We start from the raw sequence: 13,118 nt of genomic DNA, 5'->3' as shown, positions 1-13,118 counted from the left end.
ACTCAGGGTCTGTGTCCTGCTTAATGCAGTTGAGACATCAGTGGCACCACGATCTGGGATCGGATTGGGGGCCCGCCGACGTTCATCCGGAGGAGAAGGCGTGTAAGAGCGACGCTCTTTCTCCTCATCCTCTGATAGAGAGTGACTTTCAAAGCCCATTATTCCTCCACAGTCGAGAGAGGTGCTGAAAATCCGTCACTTATGCTTGATTGTCATGAGACAAAGGAAAGGAAAACACAACCGAACGGTTAGCTGTTTCGGCTTCAACCACAAAGAGGATGAAGCGAATGTTGTCACTCGGTGTCAGCAGTCTGATGGGGGAGGTTGTAATGGGGCACCCATCGGTTGGAGGACCGTTGGCGTGATACATTTACTTTAAGGGTAAAAAACCTTTTATCATAATATAAAATAAATAATACTACAATCACATCGATTATGGGTAGCAAATGTGGTCGCCGCCAGATATAAATTTGCCGGTAAATTCTATTTTTAAATTAGCTAGGGAAAGGTTTTAGCTTAAATAATTAAATAAAGTGCAGTTTCCTTTTTGATCTTAAAGCGTTTAGTGCCTTCCTAAGGCTTGCCCATTGATCTGTAAGAGATAGAAGCCTTTCGAAGGTATATACTCTTGGGCATTAGGTGCCACTTGGTTCAACGAGCCCTCAAATTCTTTGAAATAGGATTCATTAAGCTTCAGTAGTTACTCAGCTGTTAAACTAATTAGTTCTATAGAGCTAAGAGACTCTTTGAGTCTAAAGTCTTCCTCTGACTTCGGGAGCGAGGTAGCTCCGCAACATTTGCAGTGCGATAGCCTAATCACTTAATCTGTGGTTAGTTTCGATATTGGTCACGATCATCATCAGCCTAAGACACGGACTCTTAAAGACCAATCGTATCGCGCAACGAGGCGAGCTTGGGGTATAGCTTTTCGAGTTAGTAAAATCCGCAATTATAACTCATTTAGAGGAAGATAAACGCTTGAAGATTTCTTGCTAGATCCGCCTTTAAATACCTTCATAATCAAAGACAAATTTGCCCGACAGCTCTTGGCTCGTTTCCACGATAAGAAGAGAAAAATGAGAATTCTGGCGTAAGTCCTATCATAACACGGGTCTTAGCAGCTGTAGACTGCCCTGGCTCAGACTCTAGCGTTTCAGGAGAGATGATTTTTCTCACGTATGATAATGAAGCGAGCGGCGCACGCTTTTAGCGGAGCTTCGGTTCGATTTCGAAGGTTTGCTAGCCGCCATGCTAGTATTTAACAATACCTCCACTTTTCAATTTACAGCCCCGCTTAACCCCAACAGCTGTCAGGTTTGAGAGTACTTTAGCACATGTGCAACTCCGCGATGTTAGGCTTGATCCAGGAACTTTTTCGCCTAGCACGCAATATGCATGGATTGGCGAACCCAATCCCAGGGGAGCGACCAGCGCCGGATTGCAAGCTGCCTGAGCCAAAGGTTGGGAAACAGCGCTCCCAGCGTCCTGAGATAGAGACTGTCCGCGCGAATCGCAGCTCTGTATTCGACCAGATACATTTTCTGGAGAGTGTAAGTTTAGTGTAGCCTTCTCGGGATCCTGCGCCACCGGACGGATTGCTTTTAGTGGGCGTATCTCTTACTAAAAATGAGCCTGTCCGACGCCTGATCTTTAGGTGGATGTGGTATCTTCGGGACATCCGTCTCGGTTAGTTCGGTCGCAGGATATGAATACGGCGCTGGTGGAGCCTAGAAAGCGGCTTTCTACAAGACACCTGGACGACAACGTATCTGAGTTCTCTATAATCCTCCATGGTACGGTCATGATTGATGCTGAGCTTGTCCCGCCAAAAAAACGGTTGATCTAAATTACGACAAAACAAAAGAGTCGCCATATTCCAATTCTTTGAGCAAGCCCGTGGGATTATTAATCCGCCTGACATAACATAGGCTGTCTATACCACAAAAAAGGCAGCCCATGTTTCGTTAGGCAACTCAAACTTTGTACAGCAGTGACTGGTTCTTCAAGCCTATTCTGCTAAATATGATCATCAAATAAATGGGCCTTGCCCCAACCACTCAATCCGCGGAGCGATTACGGTTGAACCGGGATGGGTTAGGGTATTTCTAAATAGCGGCGAGATGATCAGTTGGGTGAGGTCGCTAACGCGCCCCACCTCAACTTCCTCACTGTACGCAAGAGAAGCTGCTTATACCGCTTCCTCGCTGTGCTAGGGTGTGTGTCTAAGTAAAGCGTGGCCGCATTACAATGTGCCCGTCTACACTTGGTAGCACTTGAGATCCTTCTCACGACCCGCATCTCTGCGTGTGTTCGTGAGGATGAGCCTCAATATTGATTGGGCTCATTTCCCCCACCTCTCCGAACATCATCGGGAGATGGCAGGGCTAATGGCGCAGGGACTTGGTGAACAAGCCCTGGCCAGGCTCCTGGGTAGTCCTCCTGAGCAACATGTTGCTCAGTTGGAGCAGTTTGAGGCATTTGTGCTCGGACAGCGGAGGGCCGCGTCCGAGGCACAGAGCCATGCTGCGGCGGAGTCCGTCACTCAGACTCAGGACTCAGGATGAGCTGAGGCATGAGCAGGCTCGGAGCGAGGCTCTTAACAGGGCTGTTGAGATGCTCTCTGCCCGGGCCGCATCAGCCGAGGCCCATTCCGATGGACCCGCCCATGTTCATTGGAACTGCAGCGCACACGATTGTCCACTGGCTTTAAGCTGTGGAGCAATGTGGTGTCGCGCAGCTCATCGAGGACGACAGCCGGATGGTGTTGTACGCCATGTCGCACCTGCTTGGTAAGGCCTCAGAGTGGGCTTACTCGGCGCTTATGGCGGACAGAAAAGCGTTCCCCTCATGGGCGATCTTTAAGGATAAGATTCGCGCCATGTACCAGCCGCCGAACAACGAAGTGTTGCTTCAGGCGCGCTTCTTTGGGGCGCGACAGGCGAAGCGATCTCTGCAAGAGTATGTGCAAGAGATGCGCTCGCTGTCCGCATCCATAACCGTAGGTCCGATTCCGGAGCACATTAAGGTGCCCACGTTTATGAACGGACTACGGCATGGCCCATCGCGACAGGCCCTTTTCAGAAAAGAGCCGTCGACGATGAAAGAGGCAATCCAAATTGCCTCAGTTAAGGAACAATCCTACAACAGTGCCTCGGCGACAGCTTGGTATAAGCCGTCGGCCGAGAGGTCAGACGCCACTCCCATGGAGTTGGGCAATGCAGACGTTGTAGGCGTGCTAACGCGAGCAGACTTAAAGTCAAACTCGGAGCGTAGCGCTATGGCAACTGCCTCTTCGAACGTAGCCGGATGAGATCGGAACAATTCCGTCCGGGCAACGCCCTCATTGAAACCCCCCATAAAAATGGTCACTACAATTTCTTCTTGCACCGGGTCTTGATGTATAGATGCAATGAGAGTTCTCAACTCCTGGACAAAGTCTCCTAAGGTTCTTTTACCCAGTCGAGTCACTAGGAGCCGTGCTCGCATGCGAAAAGCCTGATCAGGCGGTGCAAACATGCTCGTCATTTGCTGTTTCAGCGAATCATATGAGGGAAAAGCGTCATTTATGGACGCGCTGCAGGATAGTGCCATTCCATGGCTCTATCTCCAAGTTTGGAAATGGCCATAGCCACCTTTTGCCGTTCTGTTAAACACAAGGCGGAATCAATGGACAATTCCATCTGCTTAATCCAAAAAGGGAGATTTTCACCCTCTTTTCCCTCAAATGTCTTCACATATACAGTTAGAGGGCGAGCCCTTGGCTCTGAGTCAGGTTCAGAGATGTACCGGGTTGGCATAGATGCCGCTAAATGGTCCTGTACCTGACCGATCAGGGAGGCTTCGTACCGCATGAAGGCTTCAAGCCTTGCATGCAGGACCTCTGGTCCTTGGGAAATAATAAATTCCACGTGCACAAGCCCGAATAAGATCAAAAGGGGAGCTGAACATTATTTAATTATTTAAATCTAAAAACCTTACCCTAGCTAGTTAACATAATAGATTTTGGCCGCCAGATTTATATCTGGAGGCGACCACATTTATTACCCATAATAAATGCGATTTAAGTAACTAACTATTTTAAATTAGATAAAAGGGTATTTTACCCATAAAGTAAATGTACCACAACAACGGTTCTCCAACCGATGTGTGCCCAATACATAAAACCTGTGGTTTGCTAACCTATTTCTGAAGGGATCAGCCATTCGACCAGTTTGGTCTGCCATGGTAGTAGTTCCTCCTTCTTCAGTTTCATTAGTTCTAGAACCACAATCTCATAAATGCTCCCTTCTGTAGCCACTTCCGCACCTTTGCTTTTTTTTGTAATCGCTCTCACACCTTTGCTCTCTTTTGTAATCGCTTTCGCCGCATTGGTCTCTTTTAAAAACAATTCCGCGTTAAAGAAATCTTCTAAAACCGTGAACCACATCGCTCGAACGTGTCTTGTTAAAAATAAGTTGTTAAGATCAAGACTGTTGGCAAATTTTTCCAGTTTGGGGTTAGTAATGAGATCCTTGAGATCAGAACCAACTCGAAAGTTGTCGAGCACCTGTTGGTACGCACTCGGTGGTAACAGCCGTCGCTCGTGTATATCTTTTAATACAACGGCGTCCCACACCGTTGGATATCTTATGACGAATTTCTTTAACGTTGTCTCAGGATCAAGACCTCTTGTAATGACCGCGATCATTAAGTTGTCATACCCATCATGCTCATTCGCGTATGAAGCGTACATACCCAATTTGATCTGCTTGCAAATGTACTTATCAAGCACCCAGATACTACTGCCGACATCCTCGTCACGGAGGTGGTTACGGATCTGCAATAGGTCCCTAATATCATCAGGTGTGGCGTTTTCAGAAATCCATTGGTTTAGTTGCGCTGATTGTAAATGATGAGCGGAATCTCTCGTATTCATCGATGTAAATCCCTTTTCGATCGCAATGGCAGTTGTCCTTTCACCAAACGTATTGACCATAATTTCCAGCACTTGCTTCTCTCTATCCTCGAAAGCTGTTGCATAGTTATAAAAAAACGATAGCCTTCCGGATACAACGACATTGTTTGCGTCAACTCCAATGCATAGCCGTTTCCAGAGATCCTTCAATACGAAAGACTTCTCAACCTTCCAATATGTTTGTAGACCTGGCAGCGCCTTTGACAAGTCTTTGTAAAACAGTTCCTTATCTGGAGCGCTGTCTACCAAGACGCCTAGCAACGTTTCGGGCGTCGCACCAGTTTTATCTTGAAACACTTCGAGATTGCCATTGTCCAAGGCATTTAAAATGTCGTACTTGATTAAATCATTGAAATGTTTGACGTTCAAGGAGTGATCAGCCTCCTTCTGGAGGGGATCTTGCTTCAGCAACCATTCGACCAGCTTCTTTGGATAAGTATTTGGTTCCAGCTCCGTGTACACTTTCTTCAATTCAGCCACCACCGTATCGCCAAATTTTGTTTGTAACGCTGTAAGCCACTTGTCTCGAACAGAACTCGATGTAGAGAGAGCATAGATGTCGAGAAATTGGGCGTATATGTGTAGATTGGGGTTGGTAAGAAAAGTCTTCAGATCCGAGTTCGAGTTCAAGTAGTCCAGCCACATCATCTCACTATCCACTTTTTTATGCTTGAAAACCCTTTTAAGCTTCTTTGTTACCGTCGAGATGATGGGATTGCCTCTCTCAGAATGATCATCAGGTGATGTGCTCGAACTTCTCAAGTGGCTATTCGCAGAGGCATCTGCCAAACTCGACTCCGTGGTTAAAGACAAGTTAGGCAAAGCACTGGACGCAAGTGCGAGGAGGGAAGGCACCACGAGAATATAGCAACGCATTTTTTTTAGACAAGGAGGAGAAGTCGACGGCTCACAGACCTTTGGCAAATTTTGTTATGCTATACGATCTACACAATTACAGGAAGAATCACCCTTTCACTACGTGACATGCAAAACAAATAAAAGAGCTCACCATCGTGAATCCTTATATCTTGCGTACGAGCAAGCGTGATTTGCCTTTGTTCGTATAATATATAAAGGTGGCCGGTGTTGCAACACACCCCTTTTGGTATTGCCACCGTCTATATTGAATAAATAGCATACTGCATCCAAAAGGTAAGAGTTATTCCTCTAGAATCGTCTTAAAATCGCCCTTTTGGCCTTTTGAACATCACCCTGCTAATAACTGGAATATATATTGAGCAACCTTTCTGCAGGCCTTCCCAGCTTTAGTAAGTGCAAAAACACTCCGCAACATTTGCTGTTAAAAAGCAAGATGCATTTCAGCAAAGAAATTACGAGCGAAAGTCGACAAGAACTGAAACATAAGGAAATTGTGGTTTGCTTGCGCTCATGGTGGGTACGAAAAAGAACAAATTGCGCTCTTGGCTTTTTTCACCTGTCAAAAATAATACATTTAATATCGCCAAACGAAAACACGTTTTCTGATGTGCCCAGGGGCAGTCACATCCATTACACTCCTAAATTTAATTTAAGGGGGGTTGCTACCATTACAATACGGTGTGGCTATATCGGTTCCCAAATGTCATTTAGGTGGCACCATAGTACAAAAGGGGTTTCTAAAGGAATAATTATTAATTTTGCGATATAGCGGAGTAATGAAAATGTTTTATGTTGTCATTAGTTTTGATTTAGTTTAAAAAAACGGACGGTGGCAATACCAAAAGGTGTGTGAGGCTATACCGGTTCCCTAAATTGAACCTCAAACTATAATTCTTGTGAGAATTGCTGGTTCATTAACTTTAGACTTAGAGGATGCGTATACTGGAGAATTCAGAAAAAAAATGTGCGTTTCTTTATAACTTCACGTATTAGCTGTGCCAGGCCCAGCAATAATTGACAAGACTGGAAGCCTGGTCTTACGCATCATACGGGGTCTCTCCAGAAATTTGAATATTCATTTATGATTGTGCGCAGCTGTCAGAAATTACTTATTCGTCATCCTTAACGGCTCTTATTTTGTAAAGGCAACGCCTTTAAACTAACATTAACTTTAAAATACGAGATTTACGGTTTCATCTGCCAACAACCTGATTATTTTGAGACGACGTGTGTTAAGTTTGGTTCTTGTTGATAGAAGAACTGAATTTGCAAAGGTTGGTGCATTGGCGTTTAATATACCGTAGGGGTGGGAGGATTGAGGATGTTTGCCATCAGACAGCACAATTGTAAGGACTGGTTAAGCATCTTCATTTTTATGTCACGGTAAGAGATCGTTTCCAATTTTTTTAACGGTCCGCTTTGAAGTAAGACTTGGAAAGTAAATGCAGCGAAATTTTGTCGCATTTTCAGTTACGTTCTTCTCTAGTTGCCTTAGTCGCGTGCGCGATACAATGTGATGAACGGCAAAAAAGTCTTCTGACAATGGAAGCAAATCGATAAAAGTTTCTCGTTCTCTTTCTTGATATGTTAATTCGAGATATGCAGACCTTTGCTCATCCCAAGACGTGTCGCAGTATTCCACGACTACATCTGGGCATGCACGCGTGGATACATACAAATCTATTTACGGTAATACTTGTATATGAAACGGCCAATATATTTGCTTATTACCATATTACTTGGTTCGGACTATTTCGAGGTCTCAACAATATATGGTATTTTAAATTCTCTTCTGGTAGGATAAGCTAAACACGGGCTTCCAGTTCAGTTATTTTAAAAAATGACGATAAAATTTACTTTTACTCAACGGTGCAGCGAAAAATCACGATTAGGCATCATGAGCTACTCGCATCAATATATCTGACGTGAAGTTCGTTCACACCTCAAAGCAATAAATGCCGATTAGTGGGCCCAATCTCGCTACTTTGCGAGAAAGATTTAGCAAATAGACTATATATTTGTATTCGATAACGCAAGGCCCCGAAAGGGCCAAAACAATTTGAGAGCATCGCAACGTGTTTAAAAGCTCGTCGAGCGAGACGACTTGAAGGTCACGATTTTAACAGGTCGCTAACATCTCGCAATACAGTGTAAGACAACGACAAACAAGCTTGCATCGCAAAATCGACACATCCATCAATTTCGAGGGGGTTTCTGTGACATGAGTGCGTCGTATCGCTGGCTTCATGCTCCATGATGGCAAAGAGTTTATCTCAGAAGGACAGCATAGACTACGACAAAACTCTTCACCAAGTTTATGTTCATCCGATTATTCTAGTGATGGCTTCGAACTACGGGCTCAAGCTGCTGCAAACAGACGTGAAGTCGGCTTGAATAAAGGCATTTCATATACGTGCGCTTAAGTGCTCCAGCTGCACCTAATGGACGTTAAGTCAGCTTTAACAACAACGACGTCACGTAGTTGCTTCGCTGCAGACCAGTGCCCCACACATGAACATGCGCTTAAGCAAGTTCTTCGAAACATCTAAGGCACGGCTGCTTACGCCGTACCAATAAAGTAGATAGCGCATGACTATTTCAGATGCAGATTGGGCAGAATACGTGAAGTCACAGCGCTGTGCAGGCAACGTGCTTGACCTTATGCAAGATATGCTCGCAGATCTGATGGTCAAGTGAGTTTTTAAGATGCTACACTGTGTTTAATCGTTATTTCGACGTCGAGCATCTTAATCGACAATACCATGTGTAATGCTTTGCCATCATTAAAAAGACATGTTCTATCGTTCTACTAATCCTTCATAACTCATGATTATAGCAAAAGGTAACAACCACAAAACCCTGTCATGATTTTTTTTATTCGGCACTTTAGTACTCAATCTCCCGAAATGTTCGGCAAAAGTGATCAACGTTCACTCATGACGTGACACTTTTGGCACAGCGAAACCCGACCATTGGGGATCGGTCGTAACCTTCACTTATCATAAGAAAGCGGTTGTGGTGCTGAGCGTCCAGAGCTTGTGGAAAGTACCAATTCGGATCACTATGCGTGGCTGCTACGGGGTAATAGCTACTTCCACCTCGAAGAAGAATCCCACAAGTATGCGAATCACAAAACTGATCCGTCATTTGCCACACGTAGCCGACGAGGTCTTCCACTTCAAACGTTGATGAACGAGAACTTTGAAATGATCCCACTGGACGAAGCGGAGGTAATTCCTTGCCATGGTAGAGTTTAGGCAGCTTCGATCGGTCCAAATTCGATCCCCACGGATACGAATCATACTTGTCACCATTTGAAACAACGTACTGCCATTCATAATCGTGGGTAAGACGCTTGCCATAGAAAGTGGCATACGCCCTGGCATCCTCAACCGCAACGTAAACCACTGGAGTCTGTTCCAAACCAGTAGGAATGGTCCACGAAGCCACAGCACCTTGTCGATTCTCCCAATGCATTAAAAAGCGTTGAAGCGACTTGGGAACGTAACCACTTGCTTTCAAAAACGTCGCGTATTGCGCGTTTGTCACGGGATACTTATCAAGGAAAAAGTCATCAATTGACAACATTGACGAATGATTGTTCCAAGGACGAGATTCCCATGGAAACTGTACTCCAGTACCAAATTGAGCAAACGTGGGAGTCCAAGCTGAAACAGGCTCAATTTGAACACCAGTGACATTGAACCACCAGTCTTTCATACCAGAGATTCGCACCATGTCTGTCGTTAAATCCATGCCACTATTGGAATTCAAGAAAGTACTACCACCAACAAGCTCCTGCTGCAACAATTGACGCTCCATCGAGTACTCAGCAAGTGGTTTTAAAGTCAACGCTTGCATGTCCTTTAAAAAAGCGGTCACGTCGGGATTTGTAGACGTTGTGGCATACACAGCGCCAAACCCGCGCGGCTCAATTTCGATCTTGACAACCATACGATTGCTAGCGCTTCCAGTCTCTTTCTGTAGTTCCACACCATGGTAAACATCATACACACGCACGTCAGTACTCGACTGGTTCGCTACAAGCACTAACTCGTAGCTCAAACTCTGCTCCGAGGTGCTAATCATCGTGTAAAGCGCTTTATCATCTGAAAGTATAAAGGCACTCGCATACACCTCGTCTCCTTTCCAATTGTAATACGGCGTCCAGGTCCCTGTCGATACGATCGCTCCAAATTGACGTAGAATCGCAAACATTCGTTTCAGTGTTTGATCTTCTCGCTCCGTCATGGCGTTCCAAATTCCCCATACATTCTCCCATAGTACGTACCCACCACCATTAAAGAAAGCAATTTGAAACTCCACCATCCGATCAAGGGACCAACGGGCACATACTTCCACCAGATGTCGCGATTCTAAGAACTTTGGACGTAATACGGGTGGAAATTTCGAATACCCGAAAATGTACCCCCAACTCATGGGGTTATGATTCAAATACGCCGAGGGTACCCCTCCTTCCGGTGTCGCTACCATTGGGTTACTGCAATTGAAAAAGGCTTTCGGGACACCATACATCGTGTCACCATTGAATCCATCAGCCTGTAACGCCGCAAGGATTTTACTTAGCGCAGTGATATCGGCAGTATACATGCGAACGGTATCTTCTAGTCCACTTTCATCCTCGGTGCCAATGTCCCAGGGGTTATATGGAAGAATCACTCGAATGGCTCGACGTTGAAAGTCGGCAATTACGCCCTTGACTCCCTCAAGTCCACCTGGAAGATCTCGTATATGATCCCATTGATTGCGATTATCAATACCAAGATTTGGGTATCCCGACCAAAGGACGACACTATCAATTGGGCCCACTCGCTCCATCATAGTGTCGACGTACTTGTCTACAGTATACTGCTGCGTGTCGCGGTTGAAAATCGCTCGGTCAGTCATCATGAGGAAAACTTGCACGAAATTTCGTTGTGTCCACTGCGTCTGTGGAAGATTGTACACCGTGCACGCATCATTCGGATCGTAGCGGTTCGTGATGAGCTCCATCTTCTTCCACTGACCCCACTCGCGTCGCCACGTGTCGAGAGCGTCAGGACTGTCGGGGCCATTGATCACCTGGTAGCCATCCGGTTGTGGGTCCCACGCGAAAGCGTGGCCCAACAAGGTGGCGGCGCATAGGTGCAGCACAATCAATAAACCCATGACACACCCTTGGTCCGTGGAATTTTACTTAATGAGGAGATCCATTCATTCTTACAATTTAAAACATTTTTTTCGAAAGGCTCGATTGTACCAAAAGCAAGGTACACTTCGCTAGCTTGTTCAGTTTCACATTCCCCACCTCCAAATAATCACAGCATGAGCCTCGTGAAGCGTGTGTTCACTCCCTTTGCCTCGTCAGCCCGTGGGGCTGTGCGCAGGCTCGCATCTACTGGAGGCATTCCCGACGACCTCGAGCACGCTGTAGGTCGCGAGCGCCAGGAGCTTGAAGCAGCGGAGATTGGCGTGGCTCAATTTAACCGCGACCCGCTCGAGTCGGACGATACACAGGGCAACTCGAAAGATGACCCGATTCTTGTGCCGAGTTTTAATAATGTGCGCACCGTGGGCGTCTCGCATAACGACGCCTCGTACGTGTACTGGTTTAATATGGAGAAGGGCAAGGTACACTATTTGCCGGAAATCGAAAAGTACTTTATGCTGTACAACCCCGAGGAACTCGCCAAGCTTGTACAAGAGGTCGAAGCCAAGCAGCAGTAGAAACTTAGGTTTTTTGCGGATTTTTTTCCTTACACTTATTCAAAGAAAGCAAAACAAAGTAGAAAAGTAACAGAAAACAATTACTTTCAAAATCGCAACCTCACGTTGCTATATCAATCTGATTCTAAGTGACACTTTTAAGTACCACATAAAGCGTCTAAATTTTAGGTTCGACTTACAGCGTCACACTATTACTATAGCCATCCTGTTGGACAAAATCCGGAAATGCGGCTGCATCTTCTTGATCAAAAATCGTCGGAAGCACTAAAGCCCCCGTGGAAGGACTATTTAAAATCATGGCCATGGACTCCCCGGGCTTTGGTATACAATTGTCTTCCTCTACGTTCCAAGATTTGTTGCTTGCGCAATCGTCACTCGCAGGCGTCATCGCGGTAGAGCTTGACGATAAGCTTGTCGTTGGACTAAGCGTAGAAGCATTAGGCTTATTACATTTAATTCCATTTTTAGAATGCGTGGATGCCAACGAGTGGTCTTTGAGCATCCCATCGGTATCGAAAGGAAAACGCCCAGCAAATTTCGATAAATATTTCTGGGCATGTGTACGCGTTTGGACAGCGCTACGCGTCATGACGACTTGCGCCACACGACGCCAATCTTTTCCGTATAGTCGAATTCCTTCTAAAAACGCAGCGTGTTCTTCGCTGGTCCAGCGTCCACCTTTCGAAAGACGAGAGGTCGAAGAATTACAAGTCGACATATTCGTCCTCCCCGTTGCTGGTTTTTCGATTTTTAGAGAGGATGAATTTTGCAAAAACTGCGGTGGAGCATAAAACTCTTGACTGGTTCGAGGAGACAGCAATGTTAACGGAAGGTGGCACGACGGACCGACACTTTGGTTCGACGAGTCGCAGTGCATTAAGGTCGTTGGAGATGGCTTGGAATGCATCAACAATTCCTTATTGGGGTCTGCAATAACCGACTCACGCTTAAGTCTTAAATTACTTATCTGGTCTCGGTATTTCTCGCGTTCGCTGCCATGAGAACTGAGCATCGCGGCCTCCATGGACGCAATGCTTTTCGAAAGCGATCGAATTTGGCGATGGGGCCACCTCTTGATCCCATTACGACGACAGATTTTTTTCATGAGCGTAATGCAAATACCAAAGTCCTTGGCCACGTCAATAATCGGGCGATCAAAGTGCGCACGTAGCTCTTCGATTGAAATATGCTTCGTAACTAAACTCTTGACGCGATTGCTTTCATTTTGAAAACAATGACTGAAGCCAGCATCGTCTGTAAAGTCGAGTTTACTGCCTTTTGGACCATCAAAATGTATTTCCTGCACACGATGAACCCTACCGGTGCCACTGGTTACCGAGACTTGACGGCCATGGGAGATACTGTCGTCTGGATCGGAGCTTTCCATGGTTTCTTCATCCGAGTCGGATGGTCTTGACACAGCAATGGCACCAGTGCTGGAAAACCCTTTGCTTAAACTCGCAAGAATCATGGCCGTCTCCTCGGGGTTAATTCCTGTAGTGTTGAAATAAATTTGGTTGGTCGGGACATTCCAGGCACCGCCTCGATTGGCCATCTC

The 13,118-nt window shown here is 45.8% G+C and overlaps 5 protein-coding genes across 5 annotated transcripts; 2 read left to right on the top strand and 3 right to left on the bottom strand.

Annotated features, from left to right (window-relative positions):
* Positions 1–1,349: 1,349 nt before the first annotated feature.
* On the top strand, positions 1,350–1,691 carry CCR75_002191 (uncharacterized protein; the record flags this gene model as incomplete). The annotated part of the gene is given in 2 exon segments (XM_067960289.1): positions 1,350–1,550; positions 1,566–1,691. 2 exon segments carry the CDS (start codon positions 1,350–1,352, stop codon positions 1,689–1,691), a joined length of 327 nt encoding a protein of 108 aa, XP_067821056.1.
* Positions 1,692–4,174: 2,483 nt separating this feature from the next.
* CCR75_002192 (uncharacterized protein) lies at positions 4,175–5,830 on the bottom strand (the record flags this gene model as incomplete). Its single annotated transcript, XM_067960290.1, has 1 exon — positions 4,175–5,830. The coding sequence occupies one exon, from the start codon at positions 5,828–5,830 to the stop codon at positions 4,175–4,177; it is 1,656 nt and encodes a 551-aa protein (XP_067821055.1).
* A 2,937-nt stretch (positions 5,831–8,767) lies between these two features.
* CCR75_002193 (uncharacterized protein) lies at positions 8,768–11,002 on the bottom strand (the record flags this gene model as incomplete). Its single annotated transcript, XM_067960291.1, has 1 exon — positions 8,768–11,002. One exon carries the CDS (start codon positions 11,000–11,002, stop codon positions 8,768–8,770), a length of 2,235 nt encoding a protein of 744 aa, XP_067821054.1.
* Positions 11,003–11,158: 156 nt separating this feature from the next.
* On the top strand, positions 11,159–11,560 carry CCR75_002194 (uncharacterized protein; the record flags this gene model as incomplete). The annotated part of the gene is made up of 1 exon (XM_067960292.1): positions 11,159–11,560. One exon carries the CDS (start codon positions 11,159–11,161, stop codon positions 11,558–11,560), a length of 402 nt encoding a protein of 133 aa, XP_067821053.1.
* A 175-nt stretch (positions 11,561–11,735) lies between these two features.
* On the bottom strand, positions 11,736–13,115 carry CCR75_002195 (uncharacterized protein; the record flags this gene model as incomplete). The annotated part of the gene is made up of 1 exon (XM_067960293.1): positions 11,736–13,115. The coding sequence occupies one exon, from the start codon at positions 13,113–13,115 to the stop codon at positions 11,736–11,738; it is 1,380 nt and encodes a 459-aa protein (XP_067821052.1).
* Between the last annotated feature and the right edge of the window lie 3 nt (positions 13,116–13,118).

The sequence above is a fragment of the Bremia lactucae genome, linkage group LG5 (genome assembly GCF_004359215.1).
Source record: "Bremia lactucae strain SF5 linkage group LG5, whole genome shotgun sequence".
NCBI lineage: Eukaryota > Oomycota > Peronosporomycetes > Peronosporales > Peronosporaceae > Bremia > Bremia lactucae.
This window is presented reverse-complemented; position numbering and strand designations above follow the sequence as displayed.